The sequence below is a fragment of the Aspergillus ambiguus genome (assembly GCF_047715705.1).
Source record: "Aspergillus ambiguus strain CBS 117.58 unplaced genomic scaffold BDV59scaffold_32, whole genome shotgun sequence".
NCBI lineage: Eukaryota > Fungi > Ascomycota > Eurotiomycetes > Eurotiales > Aspergillaceae > Aspergillus > Aspergillus ambiguus.
Genome location: NW_027395545.1, coordinates 15,049 through 35,924, shown reverse-complemented (window position 1 = coordinate 35,924; position 20,876 = coordinate 15,049). Strand labels below are relative to the sequence as shown.

At 49.4% G+C, this 20,876-nt stretch overlaps 8 protein-coding genes across 8 annotated transcripts; 2 read left to right on the top strand and 6 right to left on the bottom strand.

Moving 5' to 3' along the window:
• Positions 1-26: 26 nt before the first annotated feature.
• Positions 27-2,973, bottom strand: nap1 (histone chaperone NAP1). The gene is made up of 4 exons (XM_073690675.1): positions 2,709-2,973; positions 1,948-2,640; positions 1,163-1,879; positions 27-1,103 (listed from the first exon to the last, which is right to left on the bottom strand). Exons 2-4 carry the CDS (start codon positions 2,435-2,437, stop codon positions 727-729), a joined length of 1,584 nt encoding a protein of 527 aa, XP_073545156.1. The 5' UTR covers positions 2,438-2,640; positions 2,709-2,973; the 3' UTR covers positions 27-726.
• Positions 2,974-3,167: 194 nt separating this feature from the next.
• BDV59DRAFT_184390 (putative P-type ATPase) lies at positions 3,168-8,620 on the top strand. The gene is made up of 21 exons (XM_073690674.1): positions 3,168-3,493; positions 3,554-3,593; positions 3,651-4,190; positions 4,244-4,585; positions 4,641-4,775; positions 4,830-4,896; positions 4,963-5,094; positions 5,145-5,494; positions 5,571-5,716; positions 5,768-5,875; positions 5,926-6,241; positions 6,305-6,458; positions 6,518-6,850; positions 6,905-6,987; positions 7,034-7,168; positions 7,230-7,462; positions 7,515-7,638; positions 7,685-7,730; positions 7,815-7,965; positions 8,031-8,179; positions 8,233-8,620. Exons 1-21 carry the CDS (start codon positions 3,402-3,404, stop codon positions 8,517-8,519), a joined length of 3,963 nt encoding a protein of 1,320 aa, XP_073545155.1. The 5' UTR covers positions 3,168-3,401; the 3' UTR covers positions 8,520-8,620.
• Positions 8,621-9,230, bottom strand: BDV59DRAFT_184388 (uncharacterized protein). Its single transcript, XM_073690673.1, has 2 exons — positions 9,010-9,230; positions 8,621-8,925 (listed from the first exon to the last, which is right to left on the bottom strand). The coding sequence occupies exons 1-2, from the start codon at positions 9,151-9,153 to the stop codon at positions 8,860-8,862; spliced, it is 210 nt and encodes a 69-aa protein (XP_073545154.1). The 5' UTR covers positions 9,154-9,230; the 3' UTR covers positions 8,621-8,859.
• Positions 9,231-9,343: 113 nt separating this feature from the next.
• BDV59DRAFT_93096 (CDC2/CDK family serine/threonine-protein kinase) lies at positions 9,344-11,887 on the top strand. Its single transcript, XM_073697356.1, has 8 exons — positions 9,344-9,890; positions 9,950-10,031; positions 10,087-10,183; positions 10,231-10,385; positions 10,435-10,462; positions 10,514-10,727; positions 10,780-10,974; positions 11,052-11,887. The coding sequence occupies exons 1-8, from the start codon at positions 9,781-9,783 to the stop codon at positions 11,788-11,790; spliced, it is 1,620 nt and encodes a 539-aa protein (XP_073545153.1). The 5' UTR covers positions 9,344-9,780; the 3' UTR covers positions 11,791-11,887.
• Positions 11,888-12,076: 189 nt separating this feature from the next.
• BDV59DRAFT_93087 (D-3-phosphoglycerate dehydrogenase) lies at positions 12,077-14,295 on the bottom strand. The gene is made up of 7 exons (XM_073697354.1): positions 13,821-14,295; positions 13,447-13,754; positions 12,804-13,393; positions 12,694-12,736; positions 12,584-12,642; positions 12,448-12,529; positions 12,077-12,391 (listed from the first exon to the last, which is right to left on the bottom strand). The coding sequence occupies exons 1-7, from the start codon at positions 14,126-14,128 to the stop codon at positions 12,363-12,365; spliced, it is 1,419 nt and encodes a 472-aa protein (XP_073545152.1). The 5' UTR covers positions 14,129-14,295; the 3' UTR covers positions 12,077-12,362.
• Positions 14,296-16,422, bottom strand: BDV59DRAFT_93091 (serine--tRNA ligase SES1). Its single transcript, XM_073697355.1, has 7 exons — positions 16,142-16,422; positions 16,006-16,076; positions 15,768-15,929; positions 15,262-15,683; positions 15,117-15,207; positions 14,689-15,057; positions 14,296-14,637 (listed from the first exon to the last, which is right to left on the bottom strand). The coding sequence occupies exons 1-7, from the start codon at positions 16,272-16,274 to the stop codon at positions 14,464-14,466; spliced, it is 1,422 nt and encodes a 473-aa protein (XP_073545151.1). The 5' UTR covers positions 16,275-16,422; the 3' UTR covers positions 14,296-14,463.
• A 195-nt stretch (positions 16,423-16,617) lies between these two features.
• Positions 16,618-17,899, bottom strand: rhbA (Rheb family small GTPase rhbA). The gene is made up of 4 exons (XM_073690672.1): positions 17,558-17,899; positions 17,342-17,481; positions 17,158-17,286; positions 16,618-17,104 (listed from the first exon to the last, which is right to left on the bottom strand). The coding sequence occupies exons 1-4, from the start codon at positions 17,610-17,612 to the stop codon at positions 16,865-16,867; spliced, it is 564 nt and encodes a 187-aa protein (XP_073545150.1). The 5' UTR covers positions 17,613-17,899; the 3' UTR covers positions 16,618-16,864.
• A 156-nt stretch (positions 17,900-18,055) lies between these two features.
• On the bottom strand, positions 18,056-20,861 carry BDV59DRAFT_184378 (WAPL family protein). Its single transcript, XM_073690671.1, has 3 exons — positions 20,777-20,861; positions 18,514-20,715; positions 18,056-18,461 (listed from the first exon to the last, which is right to left on the bottom strand). Exons 2-3 carry the CDS (start codon positions 20,440-20,442, stop codon positions 18,177-18,179), a joined length of 2,214 nt encoding a protein of 737 aa, XP_073545149.1. The 5' UTR covers positions 20,443-20,715; positions 20,777-20,861; the 3' UTR covers positions 18,056-18,176.
• Between the last annotated feature and the right edge of the window lie 15 nt (positions 20,862-20,876).

Below are 20,876 nucleotides of genomic sequence, written 5' to 3'. Positions count from 1 at the left end.
AACCCATGCGGGATAACCAGCGGAGCCGGCGCAATAGGCGGTGAGGCTGGCTGTCACTGCTCAATACTGCTTAGTACCGGCCCCAAGGGCTCCGTCCACAGTCCCTGACAGCTGGAGGCTCTCGCCGTCCTGCGTACCCATTTCGTCCCAGGACAAGGCTTCAGATTCAGATGACATGACAGTTTTACTATGCGCTGCCGCTCTTCGTATCTTCAAAAGCATAGACGGATTGTTTAGGAACAGTTGAAGGGATTAAACGAAAGCGTACTCCTCACGCCGCCAGTGTTTTGGATAATGAAAGCAAAAAGAATAGAAAAGAGAAAAATCAAAGAGAAAAAAAGTCATTACAGCAGAAGCAGATCCTTGACCAGAGAAACCTTCCGTCCATCTCATAAACATCGGATTAAGGGTACCGTACGCATGGATTAAAGAGATACCTTGCGTGGCCGCGAACGGGTTGGCAATTAACATGAGCAAAGCTTGCACATAACGAAAACGATTCACTCTCCCGGAGAAGAAGGGAGAAAAGACAGTCAAGATGGCGGAACATCAAAACAAACATGGGGCCATGTTCAATTCTGGATAACGTAAATCATGGGCCCGATTCATGCCGCTTCACTCTCTTGTCCGCACCAAGTCATCCGCTCAGTTTTGTTTACATTCGGCCGCCTCCTTCTTGGGCTTCGAAGTACCATCCTGCAAACCGTTAGCATCCGACGACTCATATCAATTGGGACTCTGCATCCCGCGAACAGTACGAACCTCCTCATCCGAATCGTCCTCAACGTCCTGGTCGGATCTCGTCTCATCATCATCGTCTTCCTCATCGTCATCATCCTCGTCGTCTTCATCGTCAAACTCATCCGCATCCATGTCATCAGCCAGCTCCTCGAACTGGAGAGCTTCGCCAGTGAACCAGTCAATCGCACGAGGGATGAGCTTCTCCTTAACATCCTCACCAAGCTGGTAGTCCAGTTCCAGACGCTCTTCAATGTCGGTGGCAACGGTGTCATCGTCATCGCTAGGCGGCTGGGGCGGGGAGAAGAAGTTGAAGAACGACTCAGTAGGCACGGTGACCTTGATGACACGGGTCTGCTTGGTGTCTAAAACAAGCATGGCTTGTTAGCGGGACTCCTTTCGGTTCGCAAAGGATGCAACATACTCTTGTTTCTCTGCTTCTTGCTCTCCACACGGACGGTGAGATCTTGGTTGGGTTTCCAGTCGATCTTCGTTCCCTCGGCGTGGTCGTAGATGAAGTCACCACCGTATCCATTCTCCTCCTTGTAGAAGTACGTCTTCGAGATGGTCTTGTTCGTGAAGAAGTCGTTCTCGGCAAATTCGAAGATGAGGCGGAAGCCAGGACGGTCCAGGTACTCCATGCGAATGTCAGTGAGGTGCTTGAGAGCCTCCTCATCTCGCTCCGTGATCATTTCCGCCAGAGAGATCTGGTTCTTCATGGCAGAGAGCCAGAATTCGGGGATTCCAGATGTCGACGTCTCCTTCTCATCCTTGGACTCTTCTTCCTTCGCACCGGTCTCTTCCTCCTCCTCTTCCTCATCGACCTTGCCTGCTTCGACCTCACCATCGGTGGGCTCAGCAGCTCCATTGACTATCGTAGAACGGCGTTGGTAGAGGGGGGTGAACTTGGCGAAGTACTTCTTCTCAAGCTCCAAAACCTCCTCCTGGAACTGGGCTTCGAGCTTGGCATGTTCCTTCTGGATGCCCTTCAGACCAGCAACCCGGCGGCGGACAGGAGCGGGGAGAGATTCGATATAGCCAGACGAGCGGCCCACAAGTGATCCCAGCTTGCCTTGGATCATGGACACGAGTCCAGGGTTCCGTGCGAATAAAGAGGCGGCAGCCGCATGGTCAAGAGATTCTAGAATGATGATGTTAGAGAAATTTTCGCCGCCGGAGGGATGCAACAGATCCCGTGGCGAAGATTACCTTCTTTGATGCTTGCAACCCCGGGCTGTTGAGCATGGGAGGAAATGGGAGCATTGTTGGCAGGAGTGTTCTGTGGCGTCCTGTTTGCAATTTTCGAGAGCGTTAGAGATGAAGGCGTGGCAAGAAACACAGGCGCGCCGGCTTTTTGAAGGGCTGGAGATGGAGGTTGGAGGCAGCACTTACGGGGCGACCGGGAAATCCGCCTTCTTATTCCTGATGGGCTCAGACATTGTGAAAGAAGGAGTGATTGAGGAGAGGGTGAGGGAACGATGTGAAGGGAAAAAGCAGGGTGGACTGAGGGGTTGTCGCGGAGGAGAGTCAAGGGTTGAGGAAGAATTTGATACGCCTTAGTTTTGGGAGGTCTGGAATACTGGCTTGGTGGGATCCTTAGCGCCCTTGGGCCGAGGGGCTTGGCGGGACGACGACAGTGGCTGTTGAGAACCTCTAGAACTCTCTGACTCCCAACAATACTGTAAGAATGGCCTCGCATCACCACCACATGCTCCCTGTTCCTGGGATGTCTGAACTATATAGGCTTTTCCCGTAATCCTGGGAACACTTGAAGAAAAATACATCGACTTTACCATATATCAAAGGGTATGTCCATGATTCTAATAATTGCTCATGGAGAAAGGTGGGGGGATCAAAAAAACCAGACAAAACCTCTCCTGTACCCGGACAGACTACATACGCGTAATAATACACCCTCCCTCCAGGCTACCACCTCTGATAATTTAGTCCTTCGAGTTAACTGCTAGCAGACCAACCCTGGGAGTTACCCAAGATCCGTTTCCTATGTGGATACCCACCCACCTTGATTTTGGTCCAACTAAGGGATGCATTCAAGGGTAATACAGAGTAGACACTCATCAAGGTCCTTCAATCATCCCGGTGGGCAGGGGACTGTTTTCAGGGTAGTCAGAGCAGATAGACGACTATCATTAATCACACTTCTTTGAATAATACCTGGATCACCCCCAGATATTTGGGGCCGAATGCCTTGCAGATTACCTAAATAGTCGGTGCTAAATGGATGCTAAAAATATCCAACCGCATTGGACGCCCATACGCGTCTGAATGAGGAATACACGGCAAGAGACACGGGTCGTAATTTATCACTAACCGGGTTAGCGCGGAGTCCCTAATCACGTGCTGATAAGCGGCGATGAAGTAAGACTCATATCAACCCGAGTCGGAAAACCATCGTGACTTCGGAAACCACCTGCTAGCTAGCCTTGGTGATAACGCCTACATGGCTTATTCTGTTCTTCTTTGTGTTCAATAATCCTCCTCCGCCTATTCATCTTCTGCTCCTCCATTCAGTTGTGCTCCAAGAAATAACAGAGACAATACATCAATCATGAGCTTGTGGTAGCTGTTGCGGGACCATCACTTGCGCAGATCGCGGACCACCCACTGTGTGAAGAAACCGCCTTCATAGGACATGAGCCACAATGGATCATACAATACAGATACCCATAGAGAACGGCTCCCCCGATGGCTCAATTGCTAGGACCACCCATCGGCGGGACTCCATGCGGAGCAGGTCTTTATCCCAAGCTTAGGAATGACCTTGAAGGATGACATCTTGCTGATCCTTTTGTAGCTTTAGCGTCGTCTCCGATGTTGAAATGGCCCGCGATGAGGTATGTATTTCCATGTCTTTCATTGTCCCTTGCGACACAGCATCTAAGCTTCTACAGGTTTTTGATGGCCCCATTTCCGAGAGCATCCCATCGAGTGTTGTTTCATTCTCCCACCGCCGGGACCGGCACGATTCCACTGTCAGTTTCACATACTTCCAAGGGGAAGACGACTTTGTTGAATGGCCCGACGAAAATGCTGTAGAAGCTGGTAGCGACTTTGACGAGGGCATTGCCCATGACACTGGTTCTATAAATGGCTCTGTCAGGTCATCATTCAAATCCAGGCGACCCTCTTACTTACAGAGTGCCGCTGAAGAACCTTTGCTTCCTCAGCAACGACGTTCATCGCTCGAATCCTACAGTCATGACCGCAAGGCTGATAGCAGGCTCAACCAAAAAGTTCATATAGAATCCGAGGACCTGACCATCGTCATTGCTGGCTTTTCATCAACTGTCACGGGCCTGATGATTTACTTCACCCTGTGTATCTTCACCCTCGGGTTTGCTTACCTGTTATTCCGCTGGTTTCCTCGGTGGCGAGTACGACTGATAGGAAAACCCACCCCTCTGCGCATATGCCAGTGGGTTGCCATTGAGGTGAGTTGCATATATGAGGTGAAAAGTGGCAGTATCTTATCAATGAGAAACAGGATCAATGGAATCAGTTTGATGTATATGACGTTGGAGGCCAGAAGTATGGGCGTCCACTCTCTACAGTTTTTGCAGATCCGGAGAGCTACTTTTACGATGAAGATAATGACCCCACTGTCACATTTCTTCGTTATATAGACTACAGGTACCTTCGATTCTTTTATCACCCCCTTGATGACAGGTTCTGCTTGATAAGTGGCTGGAAGGATCCTTTGTGGACAAATGCAAAAGTAATGCGAAGTGGCTTGGATGCCGATGACCGCGATAGCCGAGAGCAGATATTTGGCGGCAATCTCATTGACATCAAGCAGAAATCAGTGGTTCAGCTCTTAATGGATGAAGTAAGTGTACTCTTGTTCGGTACTGATGCAAGCGACATTCTTACGAAGAAGCTAGGCTTTCCACCCGTTCTACATTTTTCAACTCGCCAGCCTCCTTCTTTGGTCAATGGATGAGTATTATTACTACGCTGCATGCATTTTCATCATATCTGTCTTTAGCATAGGCACGACTGTCATTGAGACGAAAGCGGTGAGTCTTCGTTCTAGGGCGATAGTCGGACGAACACTGACTCACTCCATTTAGACGATGAGTCGTTTGAGGGAAATTTCATTGTTCGAATGCGATATACGCGTACTAAGGAATGGCTTTTGTATGTTAATTTTCTTTCCCTTACCATTCTAAAGAATTCTTCTAACCACTGACATACTTTCATCAGGGCGCTCGGTGCCATCACAAGAGCTGGTCCCTGGCGATGTCTTCGAGGTCTCTGACCCGTCCCTCAATCAGGTTCCTTGTGACTGTTTACTACTCTCTGGAGATTGTATTGTGAATGAGAGCATGCTCACGGGTATTCCCTCCTGGTGTGTAAAACAACAGGAAGAAGCTGATATAAGAAAGGTGAATCGGTTCCGGTGTCCAAGACTCCTCTGACAGACGATGCCTTGGGATATCTCAATTTGAATGCTCCATCGGTTCATCCCGTCATTGCAAAGCATTTTCTTTTCAGCGGGACCAAAGTGATTCGAGCCCGACGTCCACAGAATGTGGATGACGACGAAGCCATTGCCCTGGCTATTGTTGTGAGAACAGGGTTTTTGACCACGAAAGGAGCACTCGTTCGCTCGATGCTTTTCCCCAAACCATCCGGGTTCAAGTTTTATCGAGATTCATTCCGCTATATATCGGTCATGGCGGTGATTGCTGTTCTGGGTTTCGTCGCTTCTTTCATCAACTTCATCCGGCTCGGCGTGAGTTCACTCCCATTTGGCAATACGCTTATAAATTATTCATGAATCTTACTGACTGTTTCCGGAATCACATCAGCTGTCGTGGCATCTGATCATTGTAAGAGCCCTTGACTTGATCACGATCGTTGTGCCACCGGCCTTACCTGCTACTCTCACTATTGGCACAAACTTTGCACTCTCTCGACTTAAAAAATACCAGATCTTCTGTATTAGTCCACAGAGGTAATGTTATATCCTCCGCTCGGATGAAGCATATGCTAAAGTTGTCGTTAGGGTGAACGTTGGGGGGAAACTCGACGTTATTTGCTTTGACAAAACAGGGACCCTCACGGAAGATGGATTAGACGTCCTCGGTGTTCGCACAGTTGATAGTAATCTCAGGTTCGGACTCCCATGACTTGGTATTTGCTCCATTGCTGATGTATCTGCAGCCTATCTGACCTACAAGCGAATCTGTCTCTTACGCCTCACCCGTCGTCGGGGTCTGATACCGTTCACGATATTATAAAACGGAATAAGATGATATACGCTATGGCAACGTGTCATTCCCTGAGAGTAGTCGATGGCGAACTCCTCGGCGATCCTTTGGATGTGAAAATGTTCCAGTTTACTGGTTGGTTATACGAAGAAGGAGGAAGCCATGGAGTCGAGCAGCAACTCTCTAGTTTTGACACGATTACACCATCTGTCGCTAAGCCTCCCAGTCATGCGAACTTTTCACAGGGTGATTTGCAGGGTGGGCCGTCGGTAAGTCATTGCCATACATGCCAAATAACGTGGTAATGATTCTCACGTGAGTTCCAAATCTAGGGACCCATAGAGCTAGGTATATTACGCAGCTTCGAATTTGTCTCACAACTTCGCCGTGCAAGTGTGGTTGTGAGACAATTTGGAGATGCAGGAGCGAGTGTCTTCGTGAAAGGTGCTCCAGAAAGCGTGAAGGATATATGTCGACCCGAGAGCTGTGAGTTACATTTAATGAATGATGTGTCTGGAGCACTGTCTGACGTCTAAATCATCTAGTGCCGCGTGATTTCGAAGAAATACTTAGTCAATACACCCATAAGGGCTTCCGTGTCATTGCTTGTGCCACCAAGCACGAACCTAAGCTCAGCTGGATGAAAGTACAGAAAATGGCGCGCGAAGATGCCGAGAGTGACCTGGAATTTATTGGCTTTATCATCTTCGAAAATAAGCTAAAGGCTAAGTCCGCTGGGACTATAACTGAATTGAGACAAGCAGGGATACGAAGCATTATGTGTACTGGCGACAATATCCTTACGGCTGTTAGCGTTGCCCGTGAATGTGGACTCTTGAGCAGAGAAGAGAGTTGTTTTGTGCCCCATTTTTCCCAAGGTTCGCTGTCCGACCTCTTTATACGACCCTACTGCGTAACTGACCTTGAAGTAGGACATCATCTGGACCCACAGGCTTCTTTATGTTGGGAGAGTATAGACGACCCTGCAATGAAGCTCGATCCAAATACTCTTATGGTATGCACATATCGGTATTGCAAAGGAAGTGACTGACACTGTGTAGCCCTCCGTGACCTCTTTAGGTCCTGATTTGTCCATACCTGCCAATGCACGCGATGCCCACAATTATTCACTTGCTGTTTCCGGGGACGTATTCAGGTGGATGGTGGACTTTGGAAATGATATGACCCTCAAAAGAGTGAGTGCCCTGTTCCGCTGCAGCCTTTCGTTTATGTATCTTGTCTAATATAAAATACCAGATGCTGGTGCGTGGTAATGTTTTTGCTCGGATGTCGCCAGATGAAAAGCATGAGCTCGTTGAAAGGCTCCAATCTCTCGATTATTGCTGCGGGTTTTGCGGTGATGGTGCCAATGACTGTGGCGCACTAAAAGCCGCAGATGTCGGCATCTCCTTGTCGGAAGCTGAGGCTTCGGTGGCAGCCCCATTTACCAGTCGCCAATTTGACGTTTCGTGCGTCCCCACATTAATCAGGTATTTTGATCACGCAAATCAACACGGCTATAGTGTGCTGATTGTTATATAGGGAGGGCCGAGCAGCTCTAGTCACGAGCTTTTGTTGTTTCAAGTATATGAGTCTATATTCGGCAATCCAATTTTCGACCGTGAGCCTTCTATATACTTCTGCATCGAACCTTGGCGATTTCCAGGTATGTTTTCCATCGTCATGCTTGACTTACTGCTAACCAATCTCAGTTCCTGTTTATTGATCTTGTGCTCATTCTGCCGATTGCGATATTCAGTAAGTGGACCATCCCAAAACGAGAATCAACATACGCCTGCTCCTGGCCGCTTTTTATGATGATATCACTAAAATTCCTGATAGTGGGCTGGACGGGACCATTTCCTATGCTCTCCCGCAAGAGGCCGACTGCTGACTTGGTGTCGCGGAAGGTTTTGACACCACTTCTTGGCCAGATATTGATATTTGTTCTGGTTCAAGTTGCGGCTTATAAACTTGTTCAGACCCAACCATGGTAAATTCGGCTTGCTTCAAACCTGGCTATGGCTAAGGAGCATTGATTGCTAACCAGCGGTGTAGGTTCCAACCACCCCAGATCGATCTCGACAATAGCAACATTGAGAATTCAGAGAACACGGCGCTATTCCTAATCTCCTGTTTTCAATACATCTTGGCAAGCGTTGTCCTCAGCGTAGGGCCTCCATTCCGAATGCCAATGAGATCGAATAGTGCGTGAACTCATGCATGCATATGAGTAGAGTTCGGACACTAACACGCGCAGGACCATTCGTCCTTGTCATCACCGTCGATCTGATGATTGCCGCTTACATGCTCTTTGATCCCTCCAGGTGGGTCAAGCGGGTAATGCAGCTTACGTACATGTCTACCGGGTTCTGTTGGTGGATATTTGCGCTTGCCATCGGGAGCTTCCTACTCTCCTGGGCAGCAGAACGCAACATTTTCCCCCGGCTAGCTCGAGCCGTGGGGCATATGAAGACACGCTTGCAGCCCGGTCACGGCAAGAAACGACGTCAGTACAAAGTGCTCCTTGAAGAAATGCGCCCTTAAGAAATGCCCCGTAAGAGGGTTTCATCACGCTCTGTGTGGATTTAGGTGTATAAAAGCGTTGCATATATTCTGTTGTTCGTGTATATTGGAAGCTGAGGACTTGTCTCATACTGTCAGAGTATATATCACATTGGCTAGGTGGCTCTCAATCATTGAGAGTATGTTTAAAAATGACCGCGCATTACTCTCGAATAGAGCAGTAACCGGAAGATAGAGAAACTTGTTAAGCGGATATTGTAGGGCGTCTCATAGACATATGACGGAGAGAACTTCTTCAGATTTGAACAATGCGAGGTCCGATAAATTGTACCAACGAATAACTCAAAAACATTCGCAATCTTCAGTGATCCCAAGGATGCTTCCAACCCAGCAGAGCCGGGCCGTCCTTCTTCGCCCGGTACATCAACTATACCCACAGTGACAAAATATCAGCACAGCTTCCTCCATCAAAAAGAGTCATAGCAGAAAGAATGAATCAATTGACACATACGAAGAACCACATGCTGGCACCTAAGGCCGTCGCGGTGAAACGGTAAAGAGGCCGGGCGGGATGGATATGGATCGGGTGGTTGGCAGCCATGTCTGTGTCCGTCGTCAGTAGCATTTCCAGAGTCGCAAGGAGGCTGCGATCCATACTGTGCTGTTCCCAAGGACAACCGTCAAAAGTTTCAATACTCAGGTGGTACCAAGAGCTCAGAGGGTTGGATCATCAGTCTCGGAGCGGCAGGGAACAGAAGGAAGTCGGAGGTCGCAATCGCACATGTCACGTGCAGGCCGACCAATTTCCTGGGCCGGAGATCCCTGGCAGCGTCACTCCGCGGCTTCATTGCCTCTTCCTCATTTTCAACGTCACTGCTTGGATCTTATTATCGTCTTGATTACTCCTGATGGTCCGCGAAACCTAGCACTATCATCGATCGCCTTCAACAACTACTTTCCCGAGAGCATACTCCGCGTCCTGTCTTTGTCTTCGCCGATCAGCCTCTACAAAGCGCCCCCGGCACAATTCTTGGGTACTTCAAAAGCACCAGATCATACGCCACAAGTCGACCCTTATCCATTATTCTAGTATAACGCGATCACCATCGGCCTTCGACGACGGTATAGTTTCGATGTCGCAACCGAACGCCTTTCGCTCAACGTGATTGGGATCCTTTGATATCATATGAGCCTCGGTTCGTTCTCGACTACACGCGCAAGCGCGCTCGCGGATTTCCAACCCATATGCGCGGCCTACGAGTAAGGAAACCACTCGAGCATAATGGTTACCGCATCGCTTGAGAGAGACAGCAGTGGGGCCCCCAGGTTTGGGGGTTGCACCAGCATCCGCGAGTTCGAGTTCTTGGGCAAGCTGGGCGAGGGAACTTTTGGGTAGGCATATCCTTTCGTATACGCGTCTGCGTATATTTGCCACTAACAGACCATCCCAGAGAAGTGTACAAGGCAAGATCAAAAAAGGACAACTCCCTCGTTGCCTTGAAAAAGATCCTCATGCACAACGAGAAAGATGGAGTAGGCAACCCCGATCATAGGGTCACGACTCAGACTGATTCTGTTCTCATTATAGTTCCCAATCACTGCCTTGCGCGAAATCAAGCTCCTGAAAATGCTATCTCACAGAAACATTCTGCAGCTAAAAGAAATGGCTGTGGAAAGGAGCAAAGGTAGACCGAGTTTCTCTCTGTCGAGTGCAACGCTCACAGTCAAGTAGGCGAAGGCCGGAAAAAACCCAGCATGTATATGGTCACGCCTTACATGGAACACGACCTTTCCGGGCTGCTTGAAAACCCGGTTGTAAATTTCACCGAGCCTCAAATAAAATGCTACATGATACAGCTTCTCGAAGGGCTTAAGTACTTGCATGGGGTATTACTGTATCTTCCCGATAATGAAAAGCGTTTCTAACGCGTGGCAGAATCGAATATTGCATCGTGATATGAAAGGCTAGTCTCCTCGGAACGACTGGTTACCTCCTTTCACTGACATCAGAGAAGCTGCCAATCTGCTTATCAGCAACAAAGGAATCCTCCAAATTGCCGACTTTGGGTTGGCACGACCATACGATGAGCCTCCGCCACAGCCTGGGAAGGGTGGAGGAGAAGCCAAAAGGGATTACACAACATTAGTTGTGACCCGTTGGTACCGACCTCCCGAACTTCTTCTTCAGCTACGGCGTTATACCACGGCCATTGACATGTGGGGTGTTGGGTAATTCAGTCGATCATATGTCAGTGTTTTCACCATTGCTGACACATCTTAGTTGTGTATTTGGAGAGATGTTCAAGGGAAAGCCCATACTCGCCGGGAGAAGTGACCTTGATCAAGCACAAATAATCTTCAACCTTGTGGGCACACCGTCGGAGGAAAACATGCCTGGCTGGAGTTCTCTCCCGGGATGTGAAGGCGTCAAGAACTTTGGGTACAGGCCAGGGAACTTGCACGATGCGTTCAAAGAGTACATGCCCTTTCCCCTGTTTACCCATGGACAGCGAACTCGTCCGGAGCTTAGAAGACAAATCTAACCGTATTTAGACTGAACCCGGTGGCAATTTCACTCCTCAGTGAGCTTCTGAAACTAGACTGGCGGAAGAGAATCAATGCTATCGATGCATTGAAGCACCCATATTTTTCAAGCCCACCTTTACCAGCACGCCCGGGCGAAATTCCTCATTTTGAAGACTCGCACGAGCTTGACAGGAGAAAGTTCCACAGTCAAAGAGCCGTGATGCCCCCCGCTCCTGCTGGAGGTTCTGTCGGCATGGGCCCCAACGGAGGCTGGACGACGAATTCAGGTGCTAGGGGAGGAGATAACAGGAATAGCCGAATCCCTGGCGCCGCCCGCATGGGTCGACCGAACCCTCATGGGAATCATGGAAACACTTTTCGGCGTTTTGACAATCGGAACAATGACCCATATCCACCTCGATCCAGGCAAGGTGCTGAGGGACCACCGCCACCCTGGCAAAGGGACGGTGCATTACCACCGAAGCCACCCATGCCCAACCATCCGCCATGGGCTGGAGGCCACGGCCGGCCAGGACGTGATAGGCCGTATCAGAACCGCTCGGGCTCTCGTCCGGAAGGTTCTCTAGATACCCATGTCCCAACTTATCCCGGCGACCGCGGCCGCGAAGGTAGCAACTATGCCTCAAACTTTGGCGGTGATCGGCCTGGCAGGCGTGACTATGGGAGAGAACCCCCACCAAGAAGGCGTAGCCGGAGCCCATATTCCAGGGAGGGCACTCGGACTGGGGATAGGTCATATCGATGAGACCGATATCATAGCGTCAATAATTGAGACCGTCGCCTGGCGACGCTCTTTCTTAGACCGGATTCAACCCTTGTCCACCGACAGGGCCATACTCCGCAGGGATCCAGATGGTTCGGAAGTAAATCCATTAATCGATCGTTGAACGCTCAGTGCCTACCGTATATACGGGTGGATTGCCTTATGCTAGCAGAAGCTAAATGTCTATGAGGTTTGATTGATCTGTTTTGAACATGAAAACTGTGACCTGCGATAACAAATTCGAGGGTGTTGAACGAAGCATAGCACGAAAAAAAAAATAACACCAGAAATATAAACGAGCTGGAGAGCCATCCAATGTAATAAGGCTCCTGCTAGTGACCAAACAAGCAGGTGCCTGTGAAACCAATTCAAATCCGATATACCAATTGCAACCCGGTCTAAAATGCAACCAACAAATCCCGAGACTTTTTGTTTTTGCCTTTCCCTGATACCTTTTCATGGTGGACATATGCCGTTGAGGGTTCTTAGTCTAACCATTTGCTTTCCTTATGCCAAATATGTCGGGTAGATTCAAACATATAGAATGTACGATTTCAGTACAATATACGCGTCATGATGCGGGCTATAAGTGATGTTAGTGTGCTTGACTTCAACGTAAATTGTTAGGAGTGTACTTACAAGAAAGACTTTCCAGTCTCTCATACAGATCCTTGATGGTTGAGTTGTCAACATTGCTGATATCAGCCATCAGATAGGCGACCTAAGGAGAGTTAGCCTTCAAACAGGGATCGTTGGTTTAAATTTTGTAACATACATCGCCTCTGCTGTCAGTCATCTGCTTGTCGACGTTGTGGTCGCCAAGAATCTCGTTCACTATGATCATGTTAGGAACATTTGTCGTGGCAATATCTGGACGATAAATACCTTTCCGAAGCACACCAGGGACGTTCTGATGGATATAGATAACCTGTTACTCAGAGTTAATGGCATATCCCTAGGATTTGGTTCAGTGAGTCTCCAAGCAATTGACTTACACGAGCGTGATCCGGCTCATCCATGGTCAACGAACGCAGAGCAACCTCCGGGAGGTTGACAGCTCCCAGAGTTGTGCCCTCATTGACATATCTCACAAGAGCATCTGCAACCTCAACACCAATAGCACGCTGCGCTTCCTCGGTGCTACCTCCGATGTGGGGGGTAAGGATCAAGTTCTTGAGGCTACGGAGAGCTGTTCCCCAGCTGTTCAGGTCATCGTTGAAATAGTCACCATTGCCGGCCGGTTCGTTGGGGTATACGTCCAGAGCAGCACCGGCAACCTTCCCGGAACGCATTGCCTGAATCAAAGCGGGAATGTCCACCACGCTTCCTCGACTGGCATTGATCAGATAGCTGCCATCCTTCATTTGCTCAAACTGAGCATTGCCAATCATGTTCTTTGTCTCCGGCAGCTCGGGCACATGGCATGTAATGAAATCAGACTGGGACAGAAGACCTTCCAGCGTGGGGACTTGGCGGGCAGTTCCCAGCGCCATCAAGTTCACCACATCGTAGAAAACGACCGACATGCCCATAGCTTCTGCAAGAACCGAGAGCTGAGCACCAATGTGGCCGTATCCGATAATTCCTGCCATACCAGTTAGGCCTATTACTTCCCCACGGGTTGGTGTCCCACCATACCTAGTGTTTTGCCACGGATCTCCCAGCATTTGTTGCTAACCTTATTCCAGGTACCGTTGTGCATTTCATTGGAACGGTCTCCAAGCTGACGGGCAAGCGCAATGATCTCGGCGATCACTAATTCGGCGACACTGCGGGAGTTGCTGAAGGGAGAGTTGAAGACGGCGATACCGTGCTCGGCCGCATACTGAAGGTCAACCTGGTTGGTGCCGATACAGAAGCAGCCCACAACGATGAGGTTTCGGGCTTCCTTCAACACACGGGCCGTGAGCTTGGTCTTGGAACGGATACCGATTACGTGCACGTCACTGGATAAGGGTTAAACGCGATTAGTTAACCCGACAAGGGGAAAAGACTAGCAGCACAAAACTAACCGGATCTTCTCGATAAGCTGGTCCTCCGGGAGGGAAGACTTGAGGAATTCCACCTGATAGCCTTGCTTCGTGAGGATATCCCGGCCCGTCTGGTTCACATTCTCCAGAAGCAAAACCTTGATATCCTCCGTGGCAAAGGGCTTCAGGTGCTTCGCATTGGGCAGGGGAATGATGCGATTGGCGAACGTCGATCCGCCATGGCTAGAGGGGGTCTGGAACGATGCCGTTGGCGACGTCGAAAAGTTCAGAGTCTGAGGGGCACCAAGGCCGTCTTGTTGCGAGTTGATGTCTCTGGGAATGGAAGCCATCGTGACGGGTGTATTGGGAGAAGAGTGATGGAGAGAGAAGGACGGTGGAAGGACTGCGATATATATGCAGGAAACTTTTGTCGAGCACGTTATGGGAAAAAAAGTCTCCGGCACCGGACCTCCATCGAGGAAGCTTTAATTGACTCATCCGCCGCTTGGAGGGGCACCAGCGGGGTCCTTCCTTGTCCGTTTGGGACGGCTTATGCGCACGCACTCCGTCCTCTACGGTCCCGCATACGTACTACGGTACGGAGTAGATGGTGGGAAGAAGAATAATATCAAACTTGGAATCACCTTCGCATAATGACCCCCGTTACATTCCATGTATTGACAGCTTACACCTGGAGATTCTCCATCTTCTTGGTGGCCTCCTGTGCACCACCGGCCGCCTTGGCTTGCTTCCCCTTGGCCTTCTGGGAGGTGCTGTCCTTGGGGAGCTCCTTGGTGAAGGGAAGGAATTCGGGAGAGCCGGGGATGTATTTGCGAAGAGGCTCGGGCACCATGAAACCCTGTCAGGCCATATCAGTACTGTTTCTCCGCATAGCATAGCAATCACTTACATCCGCCGTTTGGTAGTTCTCCAGAATGCAGCAAAGCGTCCGCTCTGTCGCACACAGAGTGGCATTGAGAGCGTGGACATAAGTCTTCTTGGAGTCGGTTTGTTTCTTGATTCCATAACGGATCTCCAGATTGCGGGATTGGTAATCAGTGCAGTTGGAGCACGACACCAATTCCTTGTACTCCCCCTGGAAGGGGAACCAGGCCTCGAGGTCGTATTTCTTGGACGCCGCATTATTCAGAGCGCCGGAAACAATGGCAACGAGTTGGTAGGGCAGACCCAGAGACTGGTAGAATTCCTCCGAAGTCGCCATCATCTCCTCGAAGGCCTCCCACGACTTTTCAGGGTTGGTGATGACGAATTGTTCGATCTGCGTCGTCGTGAGTAACATCCTGCCAGGAGATCAATGGGTATGTCATCAAATTGTACCTTTTCAAACTGGTGAACGCGGAAGATACCCCAGGCATCTTTACCGTGCGCACCGGCCTCCTTTCTGTAGCATGTGCTATACCCGGCATACCTATATTGGAATCAGCGATGCACCCCCGAACAAACGAGTTTCAGCGATTCGTACTTGATGGGAAGGTCCTTGTCCTGGAGCCACTCGGAATCATGCAGGGCGGACAAAGGCTGCTCAGAGGTAGCAATGAGATACTTGTCCGTGGACTTGTCTTCGCTTTCGGTGACCTTGTACAGTTCCTCGTCGAACTGCTCAAGCTGGGCAGTCTTCGCCATCATTTCCCGCAGCATAAATTGAGGGGGTTGGTTTGGCGTGTAGCCCTTCTTGAAAAGGAACTCCAACCCGTAGTTCACCAAGGCAAGGTTCAAAAAGAGACCATAGCCCGTTAAGCAGTAACCACGGTGGCCAACAATCTTCACCCCGCGCGCAGGATCATAGCCATCGAGTCTAGTCAACACTTCGTGGTGAGACAGGCAGTCGCGCTTCTCAACAGTCGTCGCCTCCGGGGCCCATGTCTTCACGACCACATTGTCATCCTGCGGAGATGGGTTAGCCATGTTGGTTCGTCGGAGTTGGCCCCTGTATCGTATCAGGACAATCAGTTGGACGAGTTGACCCACCTCATTATTGCTGACGGGGACAGATTCGTGGACATAGTTTCCAATGGTTCGGACTTTGCTGTCTCTCTCGGCCTCCTTCTCCAGTGCCAGCTGCTCGGCCTCTTTCTTTGTCTTTTCTAACGAGGCCTTCTTCTCGAATAGGCTAGACGCGTCCTCCTTGTTCTGCAGAGAAACGAGTTAGCCGATACCGAAATAAATAATAATAACAGCGTAGCGTTGAGTTCTCGGCTCAACCGACCTTCTTTTTCTGCCCAATTTCCTTCTGAACGCCGTTGAGCTGACTGCCGATTTGCGTAACCTCATAACGTGCTATCCAATGGCTCTGAGTTAGCCAACTGCTTCGCAGGAGGGTCGACTGTGTGCAGATAACATACCTCGACGCGCGGCTTCGTACAATGCAATGACTTCGTCCACCGCTTCTTCCGGAGCAAACCGCTTCCGCTGGCTCTCCTTGATCTTGTTCGGGTCTCCACCGCGGTCGCTGATGAAATCGGCCAGATCGAGCATCTTGAACGTGAACGGCCTGTAGGGGGATTTTCTTTGTCTCGAGGAGCCAAGCAAGCAAAAGCGAAGGACAAGGGAAGCGCCGGGGGAGTCGTGGTGAAGATCTAGGGTGAGGGGTCAAAAAAAACCTGGGCGGTGGCCTTTAGACTGTTAGGGCATAAGCCATGCGTGGAAATAAAGGATGAGGGGCTTGTGAGTATTATCTTATCGCCCTCCCGACAAAGCAACCAAAGCACCCAGGTATTCCCCCCCGAGGTCGATCTAGTTCTTTTATCAGTCTCGTTTCTGCTGAAGTGTTTACGGAGGCCCTCCCACAGTCAATTTACTGATACTTGATAATTAACCTAGGAAGCGTCAACTACATATCGATCCAAGGTACTCCAACACGTAAAATACCACTCTATCTCTAACAGTCATACTAGGTAAGTAAATTAGTCGGGTCATAACGACTGCCAAACGAGAGAAATCGACAAGCAAACTGACTATAGAACAAGATGAAAAAATGCCACCGGGAAACAATACATATCCATAACAGCCGTCCCTCCGCTTTCTCGCAATTACCAAGCCCAGATATCCTCCAGCTCAGCTCTGCATCACATTACAACACACTTGTTGGCCCCTGTGGGTTGTGCAGGATTCTGGGACTTCTCGATCTCCCCAATCATTAATTGGAAGGCTTCGTCAACATTGTGGCCGAACCGAGCACTAGCTTCGGTGAATGCGCAATGGAACTCCTCCCCTAATTGTCGGCCCTCATCTAGCGATACCTGGCGATGTTCGGATTTGAGGTCACTTTTGTTTCCAACAACCACAAGCGGCACCGAATCGGCTCCCTGTATGACGTCTCAGCAATGGATCAATCGGACGGCTGCGCGAATACACCCACCAGGTGATTCAAGATCTTGTCACGAATAGTCCGAACCATGTCAAAAGACTGGCGGGAACCCACAGAGTAGACGACGATGTATCCATGGATTCCGATGAAATGTTTAGAATTCAAGATGCTGTACTCATCCTAGCCAAGCATTAGCCTGCGTGCGTGACACCCAAGCCACCCTCATTGACCATACTTGACCAGCAGTGTCGACGATTTCGGTCGCAAAGTCTTGACCATTGTACTTGATGATCTGGCTGAATGTGTTTTCGATGGTGGGGTAGTAACTCTCTACGAAATGATGTTCAACGAATCGGACGGTCAGAGAAGATTTACCTATGAAGCCCATGTGTAAGCAAGTCTGTGCCGCAAAGGCAGAAACTGGGACGAGGCTCTCGTAGGATTGTCATACCCACTGATCGGCTGCCAACAATAGCGATCTTCCGCTGCTTCGGTGCGGTAGGCATTTTGTAGTTTCCCCAGGCGCCGTGTCAGAAGATCTTCGAGGAGGAATGATAGGTTGGAATCAGGACGCGTCAGATAGAACGGAGCCAAGATTCAACAGCTGGATGCAAGTTCGCAACAGGCAACAGACGTAGAGGTCATCAAGATGGTTATTAGACGAAGGGGAAAAACTAGGAGATATCGCTTGATTAAATCGAAAGTCAATTGTTCTCTCAGAAAGGTGTTTGAATGATGGGTGGACTCTCCAAGGTGGCAAACGGTTGTAGTACTTACCTAGGTAACTCCCGGCGGCCCAGATGGAACATGCAAACAGGCCAAACCGTCTCCAGTAAGCGGACCATCGCCGAAGAGAGACAACTACATTATGTCACCGCAGCGATTGACTAATCCGTCATCACCCAGCCATTAATTCGTATATTAGTCCGGTCAACCTGTGAAAAGGATTGGTTCAAGTACCATGCATAAATTGCTACAGTAATCGTTCGTAATCATACAGGATTCATAAGGTACATCAACACCTGCACATAATAAATACAATAACTTCCACCGTCCCGTCCATCATGTGCTCAGGTTTTACCAACACATTGTCGTACTTTGGATATGATATGCTCTAATCTCGCAGTAAATTGAGATTCCTTCTCGTCCCTTCCTTCGAACGGGGGTGAATCTTGCTCGACTCGCTGGTAATGTTGCAAGAATTCTTGGGATGTCGAGAGTATCAGGGCCATTCCCTTCTCACCAATAGTGTTCTTAGCGAGTGTAAGAGCTTCCGGGTTCAAGCATATTGTAATTAGAAGGATGGCTAGGTATCCAAGCGCGACGCTATGGTGCATCTCTGGGACAGAATGTGCCTATTTTCTCTCATCAGATTACAGATTCGGGCGCAATGAATTTCAGTCTTACCTGGTCAACAAAACCAATACTCGCAGAGAACTGTTGAAGAAGGGCCTGGAGAAACGACGTTGGGCCAGGCGATTGTATCAAAAACATAGCTCTAGACGAATCGTCCTTCTCTGCCAGGTTAGTTAAAGCTCCAAGTGCCAATATCACCGTGTTGAGGGAACTGTTTTCTTTGTCGCCGGAATCGTCCGGTACTTCAGAGAAGCCAACCTTGATGATATGGACGAGCTCAGAAAGGACCTGAGGTGTTGTAAACACTTCACACAATGATGTGTCCTTGTTGGTTAAATTCAGAATCAATCGGACATAGAGAATCAAGATATGTCGGTTCGGTCCGTGTTGTTCTGTATTAAGCAGAGTATGCAGCTCAGCAAGCGGACGCAAAGCAACGCATTGCTCAGGATCTAATGGTCCTGATAAGACCGTATAGGTTTCCAAGATTGATAAAACCAGAACAGATCTCTGCGAACGTTGTGATGATAGAGAGGACTCGTCAAGATCCTCAAGGGTTACCAACCGGATCAGACGATCTATTAACGATGCGGAGAGCGCTTCAACCACGTTTTCTTTCTCACGGACTCTTTGCAACACATGACTAATGCTGGAAAGTGTAACGAACTGAGGGGACATGTCGGACATTGCTAAGTCTCCAGATAAAGCAGAGGCCAATTCAGGCAAGATTCTTTTGATGGATGTTTGCGTCCTCCTCGAAATACCGCGAGAGCACTGTTTCGATACTGATAGCAAGTCCTCCTCCACGTCAAGTAACGCGGGGGCAACTTCCAGGAGACGTGACCAAAATAGGCTCAACAAGGCATGGGAAAAGGAGCCCCCATCGCAGGCCATCCGATATGCGCACAAAAGCAAGGAAATGGACGTTACATCGAGATCCTTTGTCATGGACTTCACAAGTCGTTCATCAAACCCATATTCCGAAAAGCGAGAGACACAGGCGCGGTCAAGGAGTTTTTCACACAGCTGTATTAATCCAGAACATCTCTGTGAGATAGAAGTGTCAGGATCTTCAATATCTTCAAACATTAATTCGACCGTTTCCCGAAAGCGCGCATTGTCCCCAGATTGCCGTAGCTCATGAATACTGCGAACAGGTCGGCTGTCATTTGTTTCGTCATCGTCAGGGCACGATGGAATTGTCGATGAAGGTGCTGTCATGAAGAATGACTGCTTGCCATGTGATGATGTACGGGATAATCCGTCCTCTTCGAGGAAAGACATGTCATTCAAGAAAGATCGCTGCCTGGCGTAGGTTACTTTAGATCCGCGCAGGCCGGTTGCTGGTTGGGAAGCCAACTCTTGAGAACTTCCCAAATCCAAAGACCCATCTTGCCGAAAATGCCCACTAGACTGGGAATGTTGGTCATCGCCTGGATGCCCCGAATTGGAATGAGAAGATTTGTCCAGCTCAGGATCACCACCTCCCATGGTCCGTTCCATCGAAGGGGATAAATTCAGACTTGGTGGTTTTTCAGTCATGTTAAGGTGGTCAACCAATCGTCGCCGCGCGGGGGTCAGATTCCCGTGGTGAGGCTTGCTCGGCGATGTGTCAAGACTCGCCCGGTCGATAGCAGGGTGTGAAGATGGGATCTGAGAGGTCTCCTTTGCCTCGCGGGTATCCCCTTTTTCAGGGACTTTTGCGACATCTGGAGCCAAGTAGACAGGCGTATCATTCCCGTAAGGGCGTCGTCCGGAACTTCTTTCGCTGAAAGTATCGCTATCTTGGGCTCTTCCGTCCTTTTCAATTGTAGAAGTCTTCATACGTTTTATTCGAGGATTGGTGTGGTCTTCTGAGATATCCCGCTGGACGAAGTTGGCATGCGATGTGGAAGATCCAGTCGCTCTGTCTGGCCCCTTTTGCGACCTGTTCGAGGTTCTTTTACCGTAAGTGACAAGCTTTTTAGATCTCTGGTACATAATGGCGTTACAGAGGCGAAAGCGCCGGCGTCCTTGGACAGACAAAGTCGGAGAAACTGTACAGAAGAGGCCGACAGTCGATATTCGTTGCCATCCAAAATATGACAGGTGTTAAGCCCGATAAAAGCATGGCAAATCCATGGACAGCTTTACTTGCAGAAAGTGACGCGTGCGAAATAGTCGGATACCTTATCTTCCGATGGAGGAACAGATGACAATTAAAGCCGCGGTTGTTGATACTAGGAGTGTCATGGAACCTCCACTAACAGAGGACTAACAGCATTAGCATTGTTCAGAAGGACAATTCTTTGTAAAAGTTGGAATTCTCCCATACCAACAGGTGGGGGAGGGCGAGGCCGGAAGCAGCAGTGCCTGTACGGAGCCCCGAGGTAAGACGGAGTTGGTAGTAGTACTCTTTTACCTTGCGACAAGCT

Excerpts from the sequence above, each read along its gene's own strand:
- nap1 (XM_073690675.1), bottom strand. The coding sequence starts at position 2,437 with ATGCGAGGCCATTCTTACAGTATTGTTGGGAGTCAGAGAGTTCTAGAG. Across the intron at positions 1,880-1,947 it reads GGTTGCAAGCATCAAAGAAG|AATCTCTTGACCATGCGGCT; the intron begins GTAATCTTCGCC and ends TCATCATTCTAG. Across the intron at positions 1,104-1,162 it reads CAAGAAGCAGAGAAACAAGA|ACACCAAGCAGACCCGTGTC; the intron begins GTATGTTGCATC and ends TGCTTGTTTTAG.
- BDV59DRAFT_184390 (XM_073690674.1), top strand. The coding sequence starts at position 3,402 with ATGGATCATACAATACAGATACCCATAGAGAACGGCTCCCCCGATGGC. Across the intron at positions 6,988-7,033 it reads TCGATCCAAATACTCTTATG|CCCTCCGTGACCTCTTTAGG; the intron begins GTATGCACATAT and ends GACACTGTGTAG. Across the intron at positions 7,463-7,514 it reads TGCGTCCCCACATTAATCAG|GGAGGGCCGAGCAGCTCTAG; the intron begins GTATTTTGATCA and ends ATTGTTATATAG.
- BDV59DRAFT_184388 (XM_073690673.1), bottom strand. The coding sequence starts at position 9,153 with ATGGATCGCAGCCTCCTTGCGACTCTGGAAATGCTACTGACGACGGAC. Across the intron at positions 8,926-9,009 it reads GTGCCAGCATGTGGTTCTTC|TTGATGTACCGGGCGAAGAA; the intron begins GTATGTGTCAAT and ends CTGTGGGTATAG.
- BDV59DRAFT_93096 (XM_073697356.1), top strand. The coding sequence starts at position 9,781 with ATGGTTACCGCATCGCTTGAGAGAGACAGCAGTGGGGCCCCCAGGTTT. Across the intron at positions 10,032-10,086 it reads TGCACAACGAGAAAGATGGA|TTCCCAATCACTGCCTTGCG; the intron begins GTAGGCAACCCC and ends TTCTCATTATAG. Across the intron at positions 10,386-10,434 it reads GGCTTAAGTACTTGCATGGG|AATCGAATATTGCATCGTGA; the intron begins GTATTACTGTAT and ends AACGCGTGGCAG.
- BDV59DRAFT_93087 (XM_073697354.1), bottom strand. The coding sequence starts at position 14,128 with ATGGCTTCCATTCCCAGAGACATCAACTCGCAACAAGACGGCCTTGGT. Across the intron at positions 13,394-13,446 it reads GATCCGTGGCAAAACACTAG|GAATTATCGGATACGGCCAC; the intron begins GTATGGTGGGAC and ends CTGGTATGGCAG. Across the intron at positions 12,737-12,803 it reads ATGAGCCGGATCACGCTCGT|GTTATCTATATCCATCAGAA; the intron begins GTAAGTCAATTG and ends TCTGAGTAACAG.
- BDV59DRAFT_93091 (XM_073697355.1), bottom strand. The coding sequence starts at position 16,274 with ATGCTCGATCTGGCCGATTTCATCAGCGACCGCGGTGGAGACCCGAAC. Across the intron at positions 15,208-15,261 it reads GACAAGGACCTTCCCATCAA|GTATGCCGGGTATAGCACAT; the intron begins GTACGAATCGCT and ends ATTCCAATATAG. Across the intron at positions 15,058-15,116 it reads GCGTTCACCAGTTTGAAAAG|ATCGAACAATTCGTCATCAC; the intron begins GTACAATTTGAT and ends ACGACGACGCAG.
- rhbA (XM_073690672.1), bottom strand. The coding sequence starts at position 17,612 with ATGCCTACCGCACCGAAGCAGCGGAAGATCGCTATTGTTGGCAGCCGA. Across the intron at positions 17,287-17,341 it reads TCGTCGACACTGCTGGTCAA|GATGAGTACAGCATCTTGAA; the intron begins GTATGGTCAATG and ends ATGCTTGGCTAG. Across the intron at positions 17,105-17,157 it reads ACAAGATCTTGAATCACCTG|GGAGCCGATTCGGTGCCGCT; the intron begins GTGGGTGTATTC and ends GACGTCATACAG.
- BDV59DRAFT_184378 (XM_073690671.1), bottom strand. The coding sequence starts at position 20,442 with ATGTACCAGAGATCTAAAAAGCTTGTCACTTACGGTAAAAGAACCTCG. Across the intron at positions 18,462-18,513 it reads GTATTGGTTTTGTTGACCAG|GCACATTCTGTCCCAGAGAT; the intron begins GTAAGACTGAAA and ends GAGAGAAAATAG.